The sequence below is a fragment of the Pongo pygmaeus genome, chromosome 1, assembly GCF_028885625.2.
Source record: "Pongo pygmaeus isolate AG05252 chromosome 1, NHGRI_mPonPyg2-v2.0_pri, whole genome shotgun sequence".
Taxonomy (NCBI): Eukaryota; Metazoa; Chordata; class Mammalia; order Primates; family Hominidae; genus Pongo; species Pongo pygmaeus.
Genome location: NC_072373.2, coordinates 184,380,182 through 184,397,165, shown reverse-complemented (window position 1 = coordinate 184,397,165; position 16,984 = coordinate 184,380,182). Strand labels below are relative to the sequence as shown.

The 16,984-nt window shown below is 39.3% G+C and overlaps 2 protein-coding genes across 15 annotated transcripts in view; one reads left to right on the top strand and one right to left on the bottom strand.

Annotated features, from left to right (window-relative positions):
• The window catches only part of PIK3R3 (phosphoinositide-3-kinase regulatory subunit 3), a 133,646-nt gene that overhangs the window by 55,652 nt on the left and 61,010 nt on the right, over positions 1-16,984 (bottom strand). The window contains exon 1 of one of the 14 annotated variants that reach the window (XM_063665259.1): positions 14,798-14,818. The exons of the other annotated variants lie outside the window; for them this stretch is intronic. The gene's annotated coding sequence lies outside the window, so the exon portion shown is untranslated. Of the gene's footprint in view, positions 1-14,797; positions 14,819-16,984 lie in introns of those variants that run through there. 14 annotated transcript variants of the gene reach the window in all.
• LOC129012698 (cytochrome c oxidase subunit 7B, mitochondrial-like) lies at positions 9,021-9,245 on the top strand (the record flags this gene model as incomplete). Its single annotated transcript, XM_054448646.1, has 1 exon — positions 9,021-9,245. A coding segment is annotated over one exon (225 nt), but the record flags the coding sequence as incomplete, so codon positions are not given.

Genomic DNA, 16,984 nt, shown 5'->3' with positions numbered 1-16,984 from the left:
ACATCCTGCACATGTACCCCTGAACTTAAAAGTAGAAGGAAAAAAACAATTAGAAGGGAAAACAATTAATTAAAAGTTAAAGGCTGACACATTTAGGTTGATATATTGGATTGATACATTAATGTGATTCTCCCTCTATACCTCTTTCCAAGTTGGAGACAGTTTCTTCAAGATTTCAGTTCATTTTGATACCACCCACTCATATGATATAATTTGGGTAAATAGTTTCTTCAGTTAAAAGTTAATTGCTTTGAAGACTTCCCAAAATGCTGTTGATAATAATAATAAATTTCCTCCTGATAGCAATGAATTATATGTATATTTTTTATTTTTATGGAGACAGGGTCTCGCTATGTTACCCAGGATGGTCTTGAACTCCCGGACTCCAATCATCCTCCTGCCTCGGCCTCCTAAAGTGCTGGGATTACAGGCATGAGCCACCGTGCCCGACACAATGGATTAATTATATGTTCTAGGGCTTCTCCAGCTGGAATATAGAATAAGTGGGCACGCATATACACTTATTTCATTCAAATAAATACTATATTTGTTTCTTAGCATTGTTCACAAACACGCAGATGAAATTAAACCTTTTTTTTAAAAAAAAAAAAAACCTATCCTTTTCACACATTACTAATCATTGGTAAGTAAAAACTACCAAAGTAAAATCTCCTGGCTCAGCCAGGTAACCTAGCAGTGTAACTTTGGACAATCTGGTCTATTTATCTGTAAAATGGTTGATTATATCACCATAGTCTCTCTCATCTCTAATTTTTATGGACTTTTATATTCAGCCATCTGAAAGACAGTATACTAGGCAGATTTCACTGGAATACCAGAAATTTCATTAACATTCTGCTGGGTGCCACAAGTCATTCCTCACTGGTAAGCTAAATTAAAATAGAATCTAACAAAGTATTTCTGTGTGTTCTTAAAAAGAATAACTGGAACAAAAAAACAGCATTAATATATTTTTAGAAGGCAGTAATAAAACTGGCCAGGTGCAGTGGCTTACGTCTGTAATCCCAACACTTAGGGAGATGGGCAGGCAGATCACTTGAGGTCAACAGTTAGAGAGCAGCCTGGCCAACATGGTGAAATCCCAGATACTCGGAAGGCTAAGGTGGGAGGATCGCTTGAACCTGTGAGGTGGAGGTTGCAGTGAGCACAGATTGTGTCACTGCACTCCATCCTGGGCAACAGAGTGAGACTCTGTCTTTAAAAAAAAAAAAAAAAAAGAATAAGAAGAGGAAGTCAATAACAAAAATGAAGAAAACTAAGATCAGATAAGTATTCAGGGAACTTCTCAACTCATTCTGTGAGGCCAGTATTCCTGATACCAAAACCAGAAAAAGAAAAAAAAAAAAAAAACAGGAGGAAAAAACTACAGGCCAATATCCTTTATGAACACAGACAAAAAAATCCTCAACAAAATACTAGCAAACCAACTCCAGCAACATATAAATAGGATTATATATCATGACCAAGCAAGATTTGTTTCCAGGAATGCAAGATTGACTCAACAAACAAAAATCAATCAAGGTAACACACCGTATTAACAGAACAAAGGAAAAAGACCAGCATAATCATCTCAACAGATGCAGAAAAATCATGTGACAAAATTAAACACCCTACCAGGTGCAGTAGCTCACATCTATAATCCTAGCACTTTGGGAGGCCATGGCGAGAGGACACCTTGAGGCCAAGAGTTCAAGACCAGCCTGGTCAACATTTTGAGATCCTGCCTCCACAAAAAAATAATAATTCAAAAATTAAACACCTACTCATGATAAAAATACACAAAAACTAGATTAAAGGGAATTTCCTCACCTGATAAAGAGTATCTACAGAAAACCCACATCTAGCATCATAATTCATGATGACAAACTGAATGCTTTCCTCTACAATCAAAAACAGCACAAGGACGTCTGCTCTCACCACGTCTATTCAACACTGTAATTAAGATTCTAGCCAGGGGCTGGGCGTGGTGGCTCATACCTGTAATCCCAGCACTTTGGGAGGCTGAGGCAGGTGGATCACCTGAGGTCAGGAGTTCAAGACCAGCCTGGCCAACATGGTGAAACCCCGTCTTTACTAAAAATACAAAAAATCAGCCAGGTGTGATGGTGGGCGCCTGTAATCCCAGCTACTCAGGAGGCTGAGGCAGGAGAATCGCTTGAACCCAGGAGGTGGAGGTTGCAGTGAGCTGAGATCACACCATTGCACTCCAGCCAGGGCAACAAGAGCGAAACTCCATCTCAAAAAAAAAAAAAAAAAAGATTCTAGCCAGGGCTATTAGGGAAGTAAAATAAATAAAAAGCATCCAGAGAGAAAAGGTAAATGACGATCTCTATTTGCATACTCAATCATAAGAAATACTCAAAAAACTACTAAAGCTAATAAAAGAGTTCAACAAGGTTGCAGAATACAAGATGAATACGTAAAAATCAAGAGTATTTCTACACACTAGCAATGAACAATCCAAAAATGAAATTTTAAAAAAAATCCCATTCCAACAAGCACATGAAAAAGATACTCAGCATCATTAGCCATCAGGAAAATGCAAATCAAAACCACAGTGACATACTACCTCACATCCACTAGGATGGCTATAATCAAAAAGATATATAACGAACAAGTGTTGGTGACAATGTGGAAAAAGTGAAACCATAACACACTGCTGTCAGGAAAGTAAAATATGACCCAGTAATTCTACTCCTAGGTGTATACGCAACAGAACTGAAAACTAAGTTCACATAAAAACTTGCAATGAATGTTCATGGCAGCATTATTCAAAATAGCTAAAGGTGGAAACAACCCAAATATCCATTAACTGGTGAATGGCGAAACAAATATCCACAGAGTGGAATATTGTTTAGCCATAAAAAGGAATGAAGTACTGATACATACCACAACTGGATAAACCTTGAAAACATTATGCTAAGTGAAAGAAGTCAAACACAAAAGGCCATATACCATGTCATTCCATTTACATGAAATGTCCAGAATAGGCAAACTTAGAGACAGAAAGTAGATTAATAGTTGCCACAGACTGGGGCTAAGAAGAATGGGGAGTGACTTTTTCTTTTTTTGAGACAGGATCTTGCTTACCCACCCAGGCTGGAGTGCAGTGGCACTATCATAGCTGACAACCTCAAACTACTGAGTTCAAGCGATCCTCCCACATTGGCCCTCCAAGTAACTGGGACTACAGGCACACAACACCATGCTTAGCTAATTTTTTTTTTATTTTTGTAGAGACAGGGTCTCGTTAAATTGCCCAAGCTGGTCTTGAACTCCTGGCTTCAACTGATCCTCCCACCTCAGTCTCCCAGAGCTGGGATTATGGGCATGAGCCACCCCACCCAGCCTAGAGTGACTCTTAATGGTTACAGGACTTCTTTTGGGGTGATAACAATGTTCTGGAATAAGATAGTTGTAATATCTTATTCCATAGATATAAATAGTCACATAGTTGCACAACTATGTGACTATACTAAAAACCACTGATGTGGTTAAAAACACTTTTAAAAGGTGGATATATAGCATGTGAATTACATCATAACAGAAAAAGTAGTCAAAGTTACTTTCAAAATTCTACCTAATTTAAAACAGAATTTTATCAGACCTTTTTAAGTTGTAATAAAACACAAAAATACATACACAAAGATCAATCAGAAAGAATTAGGTGTTTCAATTCAGGACTTACTTCAACCTAGTACAATTTTTTATATGACAGAAAAACTACCTGGTTCTAATCTCTGGCTGCTCCTTTTTAGACTCCTTGGAATGGTTTTCCCTCAGGCTTTTCTTCCTCCACCACTGCTTTTTACCCCTCCCAAATTCCCTTATTTTTCCCCAGGGGTTCCATCTCCTAACATATTTTGTATCTTTATGAACTTTATACAGGAGGAATCTTCCCACAGCATTTCGTTCTGCATTACATTTTTAGATTAATTTATGTTGATACAAGTGGGTATTTTTATTTTCTCACCGTTCTCTACCATTACATGAATATTCTATAATTTCTTCATTCTCTTAATGATGGACATTTCAGCTGCTTGTAGTTTTCTGCTTTTACAAACAATGTTGCTATGAACTTAATGGTACTTGTCACAGGTACAAACTCTTGTCCATCTTCTAGAGTTTCCCTAGGGTATACACTTTACTAGATATTGCTAAGTTGCTCTCTACAACGAGGTTCTAGTTGATACTCCACTGTCCATGTAAGTATAATAGAGTTTTCCTTATTCTACATCCTCACTAAAATGGTGAGTGTAAAATATTATTCCACTGAAGTTTTAACTTGCATTTCCATGGCTACTAAAGAAGTTGAACACCTTTTCATGTCTGCAGGACATTTGTATTTCATCTTCTATGAACTTCCAATCTACTGTCTTATTATTATTACTGGTTGGTAAAATATTCTTCATATATCCTGATTATTAATCCTTTTTAGTTATTTTTTTCTGCAAATATTTTCTCCCAGATGGGTTATCTATCTCATGCTGAATTTCAATAACTGTACATTTTTTATTTTAATCTAGACATATTTATCAATCTTTTTCTTTTACAGTTCAAATTTCAAGTCTTGTTGAAGAAATCCTTTCTACCTTCCCTGCCCTAATATAATAAAAACATTCTCCCACTTTTTTCTAGAAGTTTAACTTTTCACATTAACATCTTTAATCATCATATACATTTTTTAAAATGGTAAGTAGAAATCTCATTTTATTTTCCATATAAATAACCAATTGTTCCATTATCATTCACTGTTTAGTCAGTCCATCATCTCCTACTCATCTTCAACGCTCACTGTCATGTATTAAGTTTCTTTATATTCAGGGGTTCTATTTCTGGGCGCTTTATTCTTCGCAGAGGTTGGTCTATCCTGTGCCAATACCACATTGCCTTAAATATTAATAATATGGCTTTATAAATAATGCTATGTGAAAGACTAAGTGCTCCTTCCTAATTTTTCTTGGCAGTTTACTCTCCTATATACATTTTAGAGCTTGTCAAGTTACAGGAAATACCTTGTCATTATATTAAACAGAAGTGTATTGAACTTATAAATTAATTTGGAAAGAATTGACATGTTTATGTCACTGGGTCTTCCTATCAGTTAATATGGTATCCCAATTAGATCTCCTCATGTCTTTTAATGGAAATTGTATAATTTTCAACATAAAAAGTCATGTGCATCTCTTGTTGATTTTGTTCACTGGTACTTTTCGATTGTTGTCATTGTAGCTGTTGCTGCTATAATGAGTATCTTTTTAAAAATATATTTTGTAGGCCAGGAACTATGGCTCATGCATGTAATCCTAGCACTTTGGGAGGCTGAGGTAGGCAGAACACTTGAGGCTAGGAGTTCAAGACTAGCCTAGTCAACATGGCGAAACACTGTCTCTACTAAAAATACAAAAATTAGCTGGGTGTGGTGGCACATCTGTAATCCCAGCTATTCGGGTGGCTGAGGCATGAGAATCACCTGAACCCAGAAGGCAGAGGTTGCAGCAAGCTGAGATCGCACCACTGCACTCCAGCCTGGGAAACAAAGCGAGACTCTGTCTCAAAAAAAAAAATTTGTAAAAACATCCCAAGTGGGCTGGGCGCGGTGACTCACGCCTGTAATCCCAGAACTTTGGGAGGCTGAGGTGGGCGGATCACGAGGTCAAGAGATGGAGACCATCCTGGCCAACATGGTGAAACCCCATCTCTACTAAAAATACAAAAAAAGTAACTGGGTATGGTGGCATGCGCCTGTAGTCACAGCTACTCGGGAGGCTGAGGCAGGAGAATCACTTGAACCTGGAGATGGAGGTTGCACTGAGCCGAGACCACACCACTGCACTCCAGCCTGGCAACAGAGCAAGACTCTGTCTCAAAAAAGCAAACAAACAACAACAACAACAAAAACCCAAGTGTCCACCAACAGATTACTGAATAAACAAAATGTGGTCTATATGTACAATGCAGTATTATTCAGTCATAAAAATGAGTAACGTTCTGATACATGCTGCAGTATGGATGAACACCAACATTATGTTAAATGAAATAAGAAGACACAAAAGGACAAATACTGTATGATTCAATTTACATGAAATATCTAGAATAGGCAAATTTATACAGAAAGTTGAACAGAATTTACCAGGAGCTGAAAGTGAAGGGAGAATGAGGGAGTTAGTGCTTAATGGTCATAGAGCTTCTATATGGAAGATGAATATAGCTGCACAACAATGTAAATGTAATTAATGCCACTGAATTGTGCACTTGAAACAGTTAAAATGAAAAATTTTGTCATTCATATTTTATAATTTTAAAAAATTAACAACGTATCAAAACACTGAATTGTATACTTAAAATTGGTGATTTGTGTGGTATGTGAATTATATCTCAATAAAGCTTTTTAAAAATTACATTTGTTATCTGCTACTTGTATAAAGGAATCCAACTGTATAGTGGTCTTGGATTCAACAACCTTATTTCATGTATATCAGCAAATTATCTTTAGCTTTTTATACAGTATTCATCTTACAATAACCCATTAAATACTTAAATAAGAATGAGAATGTTTCTTCTTTTTCTTGATTCAGGAAGAATTTATATTAAGTTATGATTGTCTATAAATGTTTGGTAGAACTCATTTATAAATCTATATGGGCCGGATTAAGATGGCTACTAAAAGAAAAAAGAAAGAAAAGAAGAGAACAAGTGTTGGCAAGGAAGTGGAGTAACTGGAACCCTTGAGCACTGTTGGTGAGATTGTAAAATGGTGCAACTGCTATGGAAAACAGTATGGGGGTTCCTCAAAAAATTTTTTAAAAATACCATATGATCCAGCAATCCTTTTTATTCTGGGTATATATCTAAAAAAAAAAAAAAAAAAAAAAACTGAAAGCAGAGTCTCAAAGAGACATTATACTAGCAGACCCATGTTCACAGTAGCACTATTCACAATAGCTAAGAGGTGGAAGCAACCCAAAGTCTATCAACAGATTAATGGATAAACAAAATGTGGTATATACCTAAATGGAATATTATTCAGCCTTAAAAAGGAAGAAAATCCTTTCATATGCTACAGTATAACTGAATCTTGAAGACATTATACTGAGTGAAATAAGCCAAAGACAAACATTACATGATCCCACTTACTTATACGAGGTATCTGAAGTAGACAAAATCATAGAAACAAAGTAAAGGTTGGTTACCAGAGGTTGGGTGATAGGGGAAAAGACGAGTCACTGTTTAATGGGTACAGAGTTTCAGATTTGCAAGATGAAATCTGGAGATCTGCTTCAAAACAATGTTAATATGCTTAATATCATTTAACAATACACTTGAAAATGGTTATGATGGGCCAGGCGCGGTGGCTCACGCCTGTAATCCTAGCACTTTGGGAAGGCAGATTGCCTGAGCTCCGGAGTTTGAGACCAGCCTGGGAAACATGGTGAAACCCCGTCTTTAGTAAAATACAAAAAATTAGCCAGGCATGGTGGCAGGCGCCTGTAATCCCAGCTACTCAGGAGGCTGAGGCACGAGAATTGCTTGAATCCGTGAGGTGGAGGTTGCATGAGCCAAGACCGTGCTACTGCACTCTAGCCTGGGCAACAAGAGCGAGACTCTGCCTCAAAAAAAAAAGTTTATGATGGTATTATTTATTTATTTATTTACAGACAGTCTTGCACTGTTGTCCAGGCTGAAGTGCAATGGCACAATCTCGGCTCACTGCAACCTCCACCTCCCAGGTTAAAGTGATTCTCCTGCCTCAGCCTCCCAAGTAGCTGGGATTACATGCGCCTGCCACCACGCCCAGCTAATTTTTTGTATTTTTAGTAGAGATGGGGTTTCACCATGTTGGCCAGGCTGGTCTCAAACTCCTGACCTCGTGATCCACCTGCCTTGGCCTCCCAAAGGGCTGGGATTACAGGCACGAACCACCACGCCCGACCATGATGGTATATTTTATATTATGTGAAGGTGTTTTTTTTTGTTTTTTTGAGATAGAGTCTCACTCTTTTGCCCAAGCTGGGGTGAAGTGACGTGATCTCAGCTCACTGCAACCTCTGCTCCCCGGGTTCAAGCAATTCTCCTGCCTCAGCCTCCTGCGTAGCTGGGATTACAGGATGCACCACCACGCCTGGCTAGTTTTTTTTGTATTTTTAGTAGAGGCAGAGTTTCACTATGTTGGCCAGGTTGGTCTCAAACTCCTGACCTCAGGTGATCCACTCACCTCGGACTTCCAAAGTGTTGGGATTACAGGCGTGAGCCACCATGCCTGGACATGAATTTTTTTAAAACTGCAATGATAAAAAAAAAGGAAATCGTACGGGCCTAGAATTGTTTTGGTAGATTTTTTTAAATCACTAATTAAATTTCTTTTATGGTTACAAAATTATAAAGATTTTCAATTTCTTTTCAAGTCAGTTTTGGTAAGATTTTCTTAGTTATTTTTAAAAAGTGCTTTTCCTATTAAAGCTATCTTTTCATAGCTCACTAAATTGTCTAATATTTAATTCTGTGTAGTTACCAGGTAAATCCTATCAGAAAGTATCAAGTACCCATTTGAAGCCACATAATCCATTAAATGAAACATCTACGAACGAAACAGATTACAATCATGAGAATTTGCACCAAAGCAGCAGTTGCATTGCCACAGTTCTGTCTTCACCTTCATAATGTTTTCCTTGGTCAAAAATGCACTAATGGCCAGGCACAGTGGTGCACACCTGTAATCCCAGTACTTTGGAAGGCCGAGGCAGGTGGATCATTTGAGGTCAGGAGTTCGAGACCAGCCTGACCAGCATGGAGAAACCCTGTCTCCACTAAAAATTACAAAAAAATTAGCTGGGCATAGTGGCAAGCTCCTGTAATCCCAGCTACTCAGGAAGCTAAGGCAAGGAACTTGAACGCGGGATGTGGAGGCTGCAGTGAGCCAAGATTGCGCCACTGCACTCCAGCCTGGGTGACAGAGTAATAAGACTCCATCAAAAACAAAAACAAAAACAAAAACAAAAAACGCGCTAAGTCATCTCCAAGTTCAAAGCATTCTGCAAACAATCGCAAGGCAGAGGCACCAGAAACATACACCTGATTTTCATGACAAATACAGTAATGCTGTATTAGCTAGTGGAGCCACTTTCTCTATTGCTGTATGGACATATGTAGCAACTCAAATTGGAATAGAATGGAACCTGTCCCCTGATGGGAGAGTCACTCCAAAGGAATGGAGAGATCAGTAATCATCCCAGCTGGTGTAATACTGAATTGTTTAAAAAACAGCTCATCGGCTGGGCACGGTGGCTCACACCTGTAATCCCAGAACTTTGGGAGGCCAAGGCGGGCAGATCACAAGGTCGAGTTCGAGACCAACCTGGCCAACATGGTGAAACATACTAAAAATACAAAAATTAGCTGACATGGCGGTTTGTGCCTGTAATCCTAGCTACTCAGAAGGCTGAGGCAGGAGAATCGCTGGAACCGAATCCAGGAAGCGGAGGTTACGGTAAGCCAAGATCACGCCACTGCACTCCAGCCTAGGTGACAGAGCGAGACTCCATCTCAAAACAAAACAAAACAAAACAAAAAACAGCTCATCAGCTGGAAACAGTGGCTCACGCCTATAATCCTAGCACTTTGGGAGGCCAAGGCAGGTGGATCACCTGAGGTCAGAAGTTCGAGACCAGTCTAGCCTGGCCAACACAGCGAAACCCCATCTGTACTAAAGATACAAAAATCAGTAGGGTGTGGTGGCAGGTACCTACAATCCCAGCTACTCAGGAGGCTGACGCAGGAGAATCGCTTGAACCCTGGGGCTGGGGTGGAAGGGGAAGGTGGGGGCGGAGGTTGCAGTGAGCCAAGATTGCGCCACTTCACTCCAGCCTAGCCAAAACAGCAAAACTCTGCCTCAAAAAAATAAATAAATAAATAAAATAAAAAACAGCTCATAATTGATGCCAAGTAAAAGCACTGTGTACCCATTAAGATATGGCATCAATGAAGAAATAAAGTATATTTGAAACCTTCAAAAAAAATTACAATGATGACTACTTCTTGTGGAAATTAATTTACACATGGCAATTATAGGCATCTCAAATATAAAAAATGATGAATAATAAATCCACATACAGCATTCCCTATTTTAACCTTGAGTACAGTGCAATCATTTGTTTATTTATTTATTTATTAAGACACAGTCTTGCTCTGTTGCCCAGGATGGAGTACAATGGATGACTCTGGCTTACTGCAGCCTTGACCTTCCAGGCTCAAGTGATCCTCCCACCTCAGCCTCCCTAGCAGCTGGAACTACAGGTGCATGCCACCACACCCAGCTAATTTTTTTTTTTTTTGTAGAGACAAGTTTTCGGTATGTTGCCCAGGCTGGTCTCAAAATCCTGGGCTCAAGTGGATAGACCCACCTTGGCCTCCCAAAGTTCTGGGATTACAGGCATAAGCTATCATACCAAGCCTCAACCATTAAATCCTTTCTGATATATTCTTGATGATTATCTCCCTGCTCCCCCAAAAATCTCAATCTTTGGTTTCAATGGTTTTTAGTAGTTATTTAAAATTGTTTTTCTTCCACTAACCATAGTAAAAAATAATAACCAAATATAAATGACTTAGGAGAAAAATAACTTTAGATAATGGATGGATAGATACATTATATTTACACTTTAAACATATTCTAGAAGGCCTATCAAGGAGTTCATGACTCAACTTGGAAAGTTAGTTGGAACCCATATTTCTTCCCTTCCTTCCAAAGCAGTCTTAAATGATACCCCAGGGATCAGCAAATAATGTTGAGTCCTTTATGATATCCACAGATTGATTGCCTTAGTCTTTTTTTTTCTTTTTTTGACAGAGTTTCACTCTTGTTGCCCAAGATGGAGTGCAAGGGCGTGATCTCGGCTCACTGCAACCTCTGCCCCCTGGGTTCAAGCGATTCTCCTGCCTCAGCCTCCCAAGTAGCTGGGATTACAAGCATGTGCAACCACGCCTGGCTAATTTTGTATTTTCAGTACAAACGGGGTCAGGCTGGTCTCAAACTCCTGACCTCAGATGATCCACCCTCCTCAGCCTCCCAAATTGCTGGGATTACAGGCGTGAGCCACCGCGCCCGGCTGCCTTAGTCTTTTTAAAAAAAATAAGCAGCTCATGCCTGTAATCTCAACACTTTGGGAGGCCAAGGCAAGTGGATCACTTGAGGTCAGGAATTCCAGACCAGCCTGGCCAACATGGCGAAAGCCTACTAAAAATACAAAAATTAGCCATGCATGGTGGCAGGTGCCTGTAATCCCAGCTACTCGGGAGGCTGAGGCATGAGAATTGCTTGAACCTGGGAGGTTGCAGTAAGCCTAGATTGCACCACTGAGATCATGCCACTGCACTCCAGCCTGGGTGACAGAGTGAGACTCTGTCTCAAAAAAAGAAAATAAAAAAGCAAGACTTTTTATCTAAGCAAAGGCTCCAGATACATGAGATACCAGACTATTACAGAGTACTATTATTTTTTTAATATGGAAAGGAATAAATCAAAGAGACCAGGAAGCGGAAGTTACAGTGAGCCAAGATCACGCCACTGCACTCCAGCCTGGGTGACAGAGCGAGACTCTGTCTCAAAACAAAACAAAACAAAACAAAAACAGAAACACAGCTTTTTATATGACTGTATCATCATTTACTTAAAAAGACCATCCTACCTATCCTTCACAGTCCAAGTTCAAATACGATTATCTCCAAAGTCTTTCTTCAACTCTAGCCTACATCTTTCTTTTGAACTTCTCTAGCACTTGGTATCACTCTTTGCAACTTGCAGAGTTAGTTGGAATCCACTATTTAGATAATTCATACTTAGTTATCTATTGCTTATATTGTTACTCTCCTTTGAGTCTGCTTTTTTAACTAAAAATTAAAATTAGAGCAATATGTGAGAAAAATATTAATACTACATAGATAAAACAATGCCTGACACAGTAACTATTCCATAAATTATAATAGTTCTCTTTGCCTTTTACCAAATTTGTGGCCCTGAACAATTCACCCTTACTAAATCTCATTTTCTTCGCCTATAAAGAAGAGCTAATAATCCCTGTCAAATAATTGTCTTCATGTGAATAGGTGTGACCAATACAATGGTTTTGTATCTTTTCATCATTATGCCTAAAACAATCTCTTGAATATTACAGTTATTACTAACCTTTTGTACAATATACAGCACTTTTATTATCTTAACATTATAAAATAAGTACTTTTATAAACACTTCATAAACATAAATGTTAATAGCAGAAACACAGCTTTTTATATGAATGTATCATCATTTACTTAATTATTCCCTTAATGTGGAACATCACCCACTCTCTTGCCAGGATCTCTCCAGCTCCCTATTGTTCTTTTGCCACACTAGCCAGTAAATCTCTCAACCAGGAGGATCAATCCAACCACCTGCTTCCTCTATTCCCATACCACAGCTACTGAGTCCTGCTGAAGAAAATCGTAACAGGTTAGGAATTCATGCCACTACAAATTTACAGTTTCTAATCCTAACTGAGATTACTATACTGTTGGTAATTCATCCATATGCCTCCGGATCAGTGACCTTTTCCATCCCAGACAGTAATCAATGGGTACTCTAAATCTCAAGCCAAACACTCTATACATCTCTTCTCTCACAATTGCCCTTTACCAGAAAAAATAAATCTGACCTCACCCCATTTTCCAGCCTACTCTTTTTCATACCCATATCCTTCATTCTAAATGTTAGGCAAAGGTTTATCTCCTCCTTCCCTGAGCTAGTACAGTAATCCCTTCTTGCCTCCACACCCACCACCTTCCTGTTCCATCAAATCACACAGCCCTAAATATTCAGTCTTAACTCTATTCTACTCCACCAAAACATAACACTTGCTTAACTCTTCCATCTTCAAAAAAATTATGTTTCTCAGCCAGGCGCGGTGGCTCACGCCTGTAATCTCAGCACTTTGGGAGGCCGAGGCAGGCAGATCACGAGGTCAGGAGATCCAGACTATCCTGGCTAACACGGTGAAACCGGGTCTCTACTAAAAATACAAAAAATTAGCCGGGCATGGTGGTGAGCGCCTATAGTCCCAGCTACTCGGGAGGCTGAGGCAAGAGAATGGTGTGAACCCGGAAGGTGGAGCTTGCAGTGAGCCAAGATCGTGCCACTGCACTCCATCCAGCCTGGGCGACAAAGCGAGACTCCGTCTCAAAAAAAAAAAAAAAATTATGTTTCTCTGCTCTACTTCTCTAACTACCTCTTACTTTTTCTTCACAGCAAGTTTTCTAAAAATGGTCTATATTTGCAGTCTGTTTTCTCACCTCCCAGTTACTCTTCTATTGGAATTTGGCTTCTACCCCAATCACTACATAAATATGTATCTTGTTAAGGTTGTCTCAATAGCAAAGTCCAGCAGTAGCTTTTGTATCATTATTTCACTTAATCACTTTAAATTGTACACTGTTAGCCATTTTTATCTTCTTGAAAAATCTCTCCCCGGCTTACCAGAGACCAATGTCCTGGTTTTTTTTTTTTTGAGATGGAGTCTCCGCCTGTTGCCCAGGCTGAAGTACAGTGACGCAATCTCGGCTCACTGCAACCTCTGCCTCCTGGGTTCAAGCGATTCTCCTGCCTCAGCCTCCCGAGTAGCTGGGATTACAGGCGCCCGCCAACACCCCCGGCTAGTTTTTTTGTATTTTTAGTAGAGATGGGTTCATCATGTTGGCCAGGATGGTCTCCATCTCTTGACCCTGTGATCCGCCCACCTCAGCCTCCCAAAGTTCTGGGATTACAGGCGTGAGCTACCACGCCCGACCAATCTCCTGGTTCTTTTCCACCCTTCTCTGCTTCTTTTGAGTTTCAAATATAACCATAATGGTTTAGCACACTATGTTTCAAGAGTTCCACACCACATACAGGATAAAGTTCAAACTCTTCAGCATGGCACAGAAGGCCCTACATGGTCCAGTCTCTGCTTACTCTTCCAAGCTCATTTTCCTATTACTTCTCACAGGCACCTTTCACCCTAGATACACCAATAACTGCAGCTCATCCAAACACACAACTCTTTCTCATGCCTTTGCACATATCCTGTACCTCATAAAATGCCCATCCCTATCTCTTTTACCAACCTGCCTCATCTACTTTTTTTTCTTTTTGAGATGGGGTCTCACTCTGTTGCCCAAGCTGGAGTGCAGTGGCACAATCTCAGCTCACTGCAACCTCTACCTCGCAGGTTCAAGTGATTCTCCTGGCTCAGCCTCCCAAGTAGCTGAGACTACAGGCACATGCCACCATGCTTGGCTTTTTTTTTTTTTTTTTTTTTAATAGAGTTGAGGTTTCACCATGTTGGCCAGGCTGGTCTCGAACTCCTGACCTCAAGTTATGCGCCCACCTTTGCCTCCCAAAGTGCCGAGATTACAGGCGTGAGCCACCAGGCTCAGCCTGAGCCACCACGCCCAGCCCAGCTACTTTTTTTTTTAAGACTCAAGTTATGCATGTTTTTTTCCATGAAACTTTCCCTCATATTCTCAGGCCTTGTTAAGTAATACCTCTTCTTTGATTCTACAGAGCTCTTCTCAACCTTCTAATATAAAGTTTAGTGATTATAGTTTAGTTGTTGAACCCTATCTTTGTACTCAAAGACTATGAGCTCCTTTAGGGCACATATTTTCTTACCCATCTTTGTATCTCCAGTGCCAAGTGTTTCACACATAGAAGCCATTCAATAAATATTTGTTGAATTACTGCTTGAGATGGTCAGCATTTAGGCTTACCATAGAGAGGAAGTGAAGATCCAAGAAGTAATTATGCTGAACAGCAGTGGAATTTTACTGAGACAGAAAATGAAAAAAAGCGGAGGGGGGAGGGTCAGCCTGGGAACAGAAAAAGTTGTGGTTTTTTTTAATTTTCCCATAGAAAAAGTTGAAATAACCCATAAAAAAAGAAAGATGGTCACTCACACTTGCTACATTGCTTCTCTTGTCCCAAGATTTTACCCATCCTGATCTTAGAGCCAAACATACTAGAGCCAAGTAGCCTCTAGCAAGTAAGATATGTAGCTGCCTCTAACAAAATCTCTAGCACAAGCTCTACACATTTCCCTATTACCATATCACAAAAACACTGACCTTCACAAAAGATGTATAGAGTACCTGCTATATGCCAGATACTAGGTGTTATTTCATTACATATATATGTGAATATATATATATGGGTACATAAATATTATAATTCTTATTTAAAAATCCTTGTGAATTAAGTATTATTACTTCCATTTTATATGACAACCATTCAATGTCACATAGTTGGTAAGCAGACCAAATTCAAACCAGTCTTCTAACGATACTTTTTCCTCTCAAGGCAGCATGTACACAAAGCTTCTCAGAGACCCAAAACATGCCCCACCGCCGCCTTCTTACCTCTGGTGGTAAGAAGGGAAATATAATTAGAAAAGGGCATGTTTTAGGCTCTGCGCAGTGCTCACACCTGTAATCCCAGCACTTTGGGAGACTGAGGCGGGCAGATCAGTTGAGGCCAGGAATTCAAGACCAGCCTGGCCAACACGATAAAACCCCATCTCTACTAAAAATACAAAAATTAGCCGCGTGTAGCTGTGCACGCCTGTAATCCCAGCTACTCAGGAGGCTGAGGCATGAAAATTGCTTGAACCCAGAGGCAGAGATTGCAGTGAGCTGAGATCACACCACTGCACTTCAGCCTGGGTGACAGAGCCAGACTCTGTCTCAAAAAAAAGGATGGGTGGGCATGTTTTGGGTCTCTGAGAAGCTGGCTATCTATAAAATCTTTATCTAGGTGGTGGTTAAGTAGCTGTTCAATTTATATGAAGTCAGCAAACTGTATGTTTATGTTTCCTACACTTTTTAGTACTGTATTTCACAAAAAGTTAAGTCACCATATCAGTGAGGCCTCCTCTGACTACCCAAAATAAAATAGCAATTCCATCTCTGTCCTCCATCCCCCTTAAGCCAGTAGTTGTTTTCTCTATAATATTTATCTCCACCTAACATACTATATATTCACTTCTTATTTATTGTCACATGTCCTCCTACATAAAACAAGGACTTTGTTTTGTTCACTGTGATATGCCATGGAAAGAGAACCTGAAATAAAATACACCTTTACACCTTTCTTCAGGTTCCTATAATCCTAAAAAAGAATGTGAAATATTGTTTTTGGTTTTTTTATAAAAATGGGATCTTATTATACACATTTCTTTATAACTTGTTTGTCTTACTTTACAATCTATTACAGACATCCCTCCAGGTAAATACATACAGACTTATAACACATTCTCTGAGTTGCGAAATATTCCACAATATAGGTACAAGACAATTTATACTTCCTACTATTGATGGATATTCAGGCTGTTTTTAGTAGCAAATATTGGAAACATTATAAAAATATCCATACATGTACCTTTATATGTTGATACTTTTATTTCTACAGAACAGATCCCCAGAAGAGCTATTTTACTATACATTGACAAACTTTCCAAAACAGCTGCAGCAATTCACATCTCCACCAATGGTGAAGCTAATTCATGAATCTTAATTTTCTTATAATTTATACACTTGCTTTCAAAAAGGATGAGGCAGTTTAAACATCTGAAAACTAAAAATTACTTTAACAACTAAAACCTGGAAGCATTCCGTTCTCACTGTAATCTCTCCCCCACCCTACGAACTCAGTAATATCTGATTTACTATCATCTGCTCTAGTCCCCAAACCTAGAAGTAGCAGACGCCACTCTCCTCTCCTGCCCAAGTGAAGCCTAAGAGAAAAAGAATCCCACCAAAAGGAGAGAACCTGGGCCATTTCACCACTCCCTCATTTTTATGTAAGAGGCCATATAATCCAAATCTGTCCTTCTTCCTCAACTTGCTTCTCTTGGTTTATACTACCACCATCTACCAAGCTAGAAAATCAAAAGTCATTCTAGA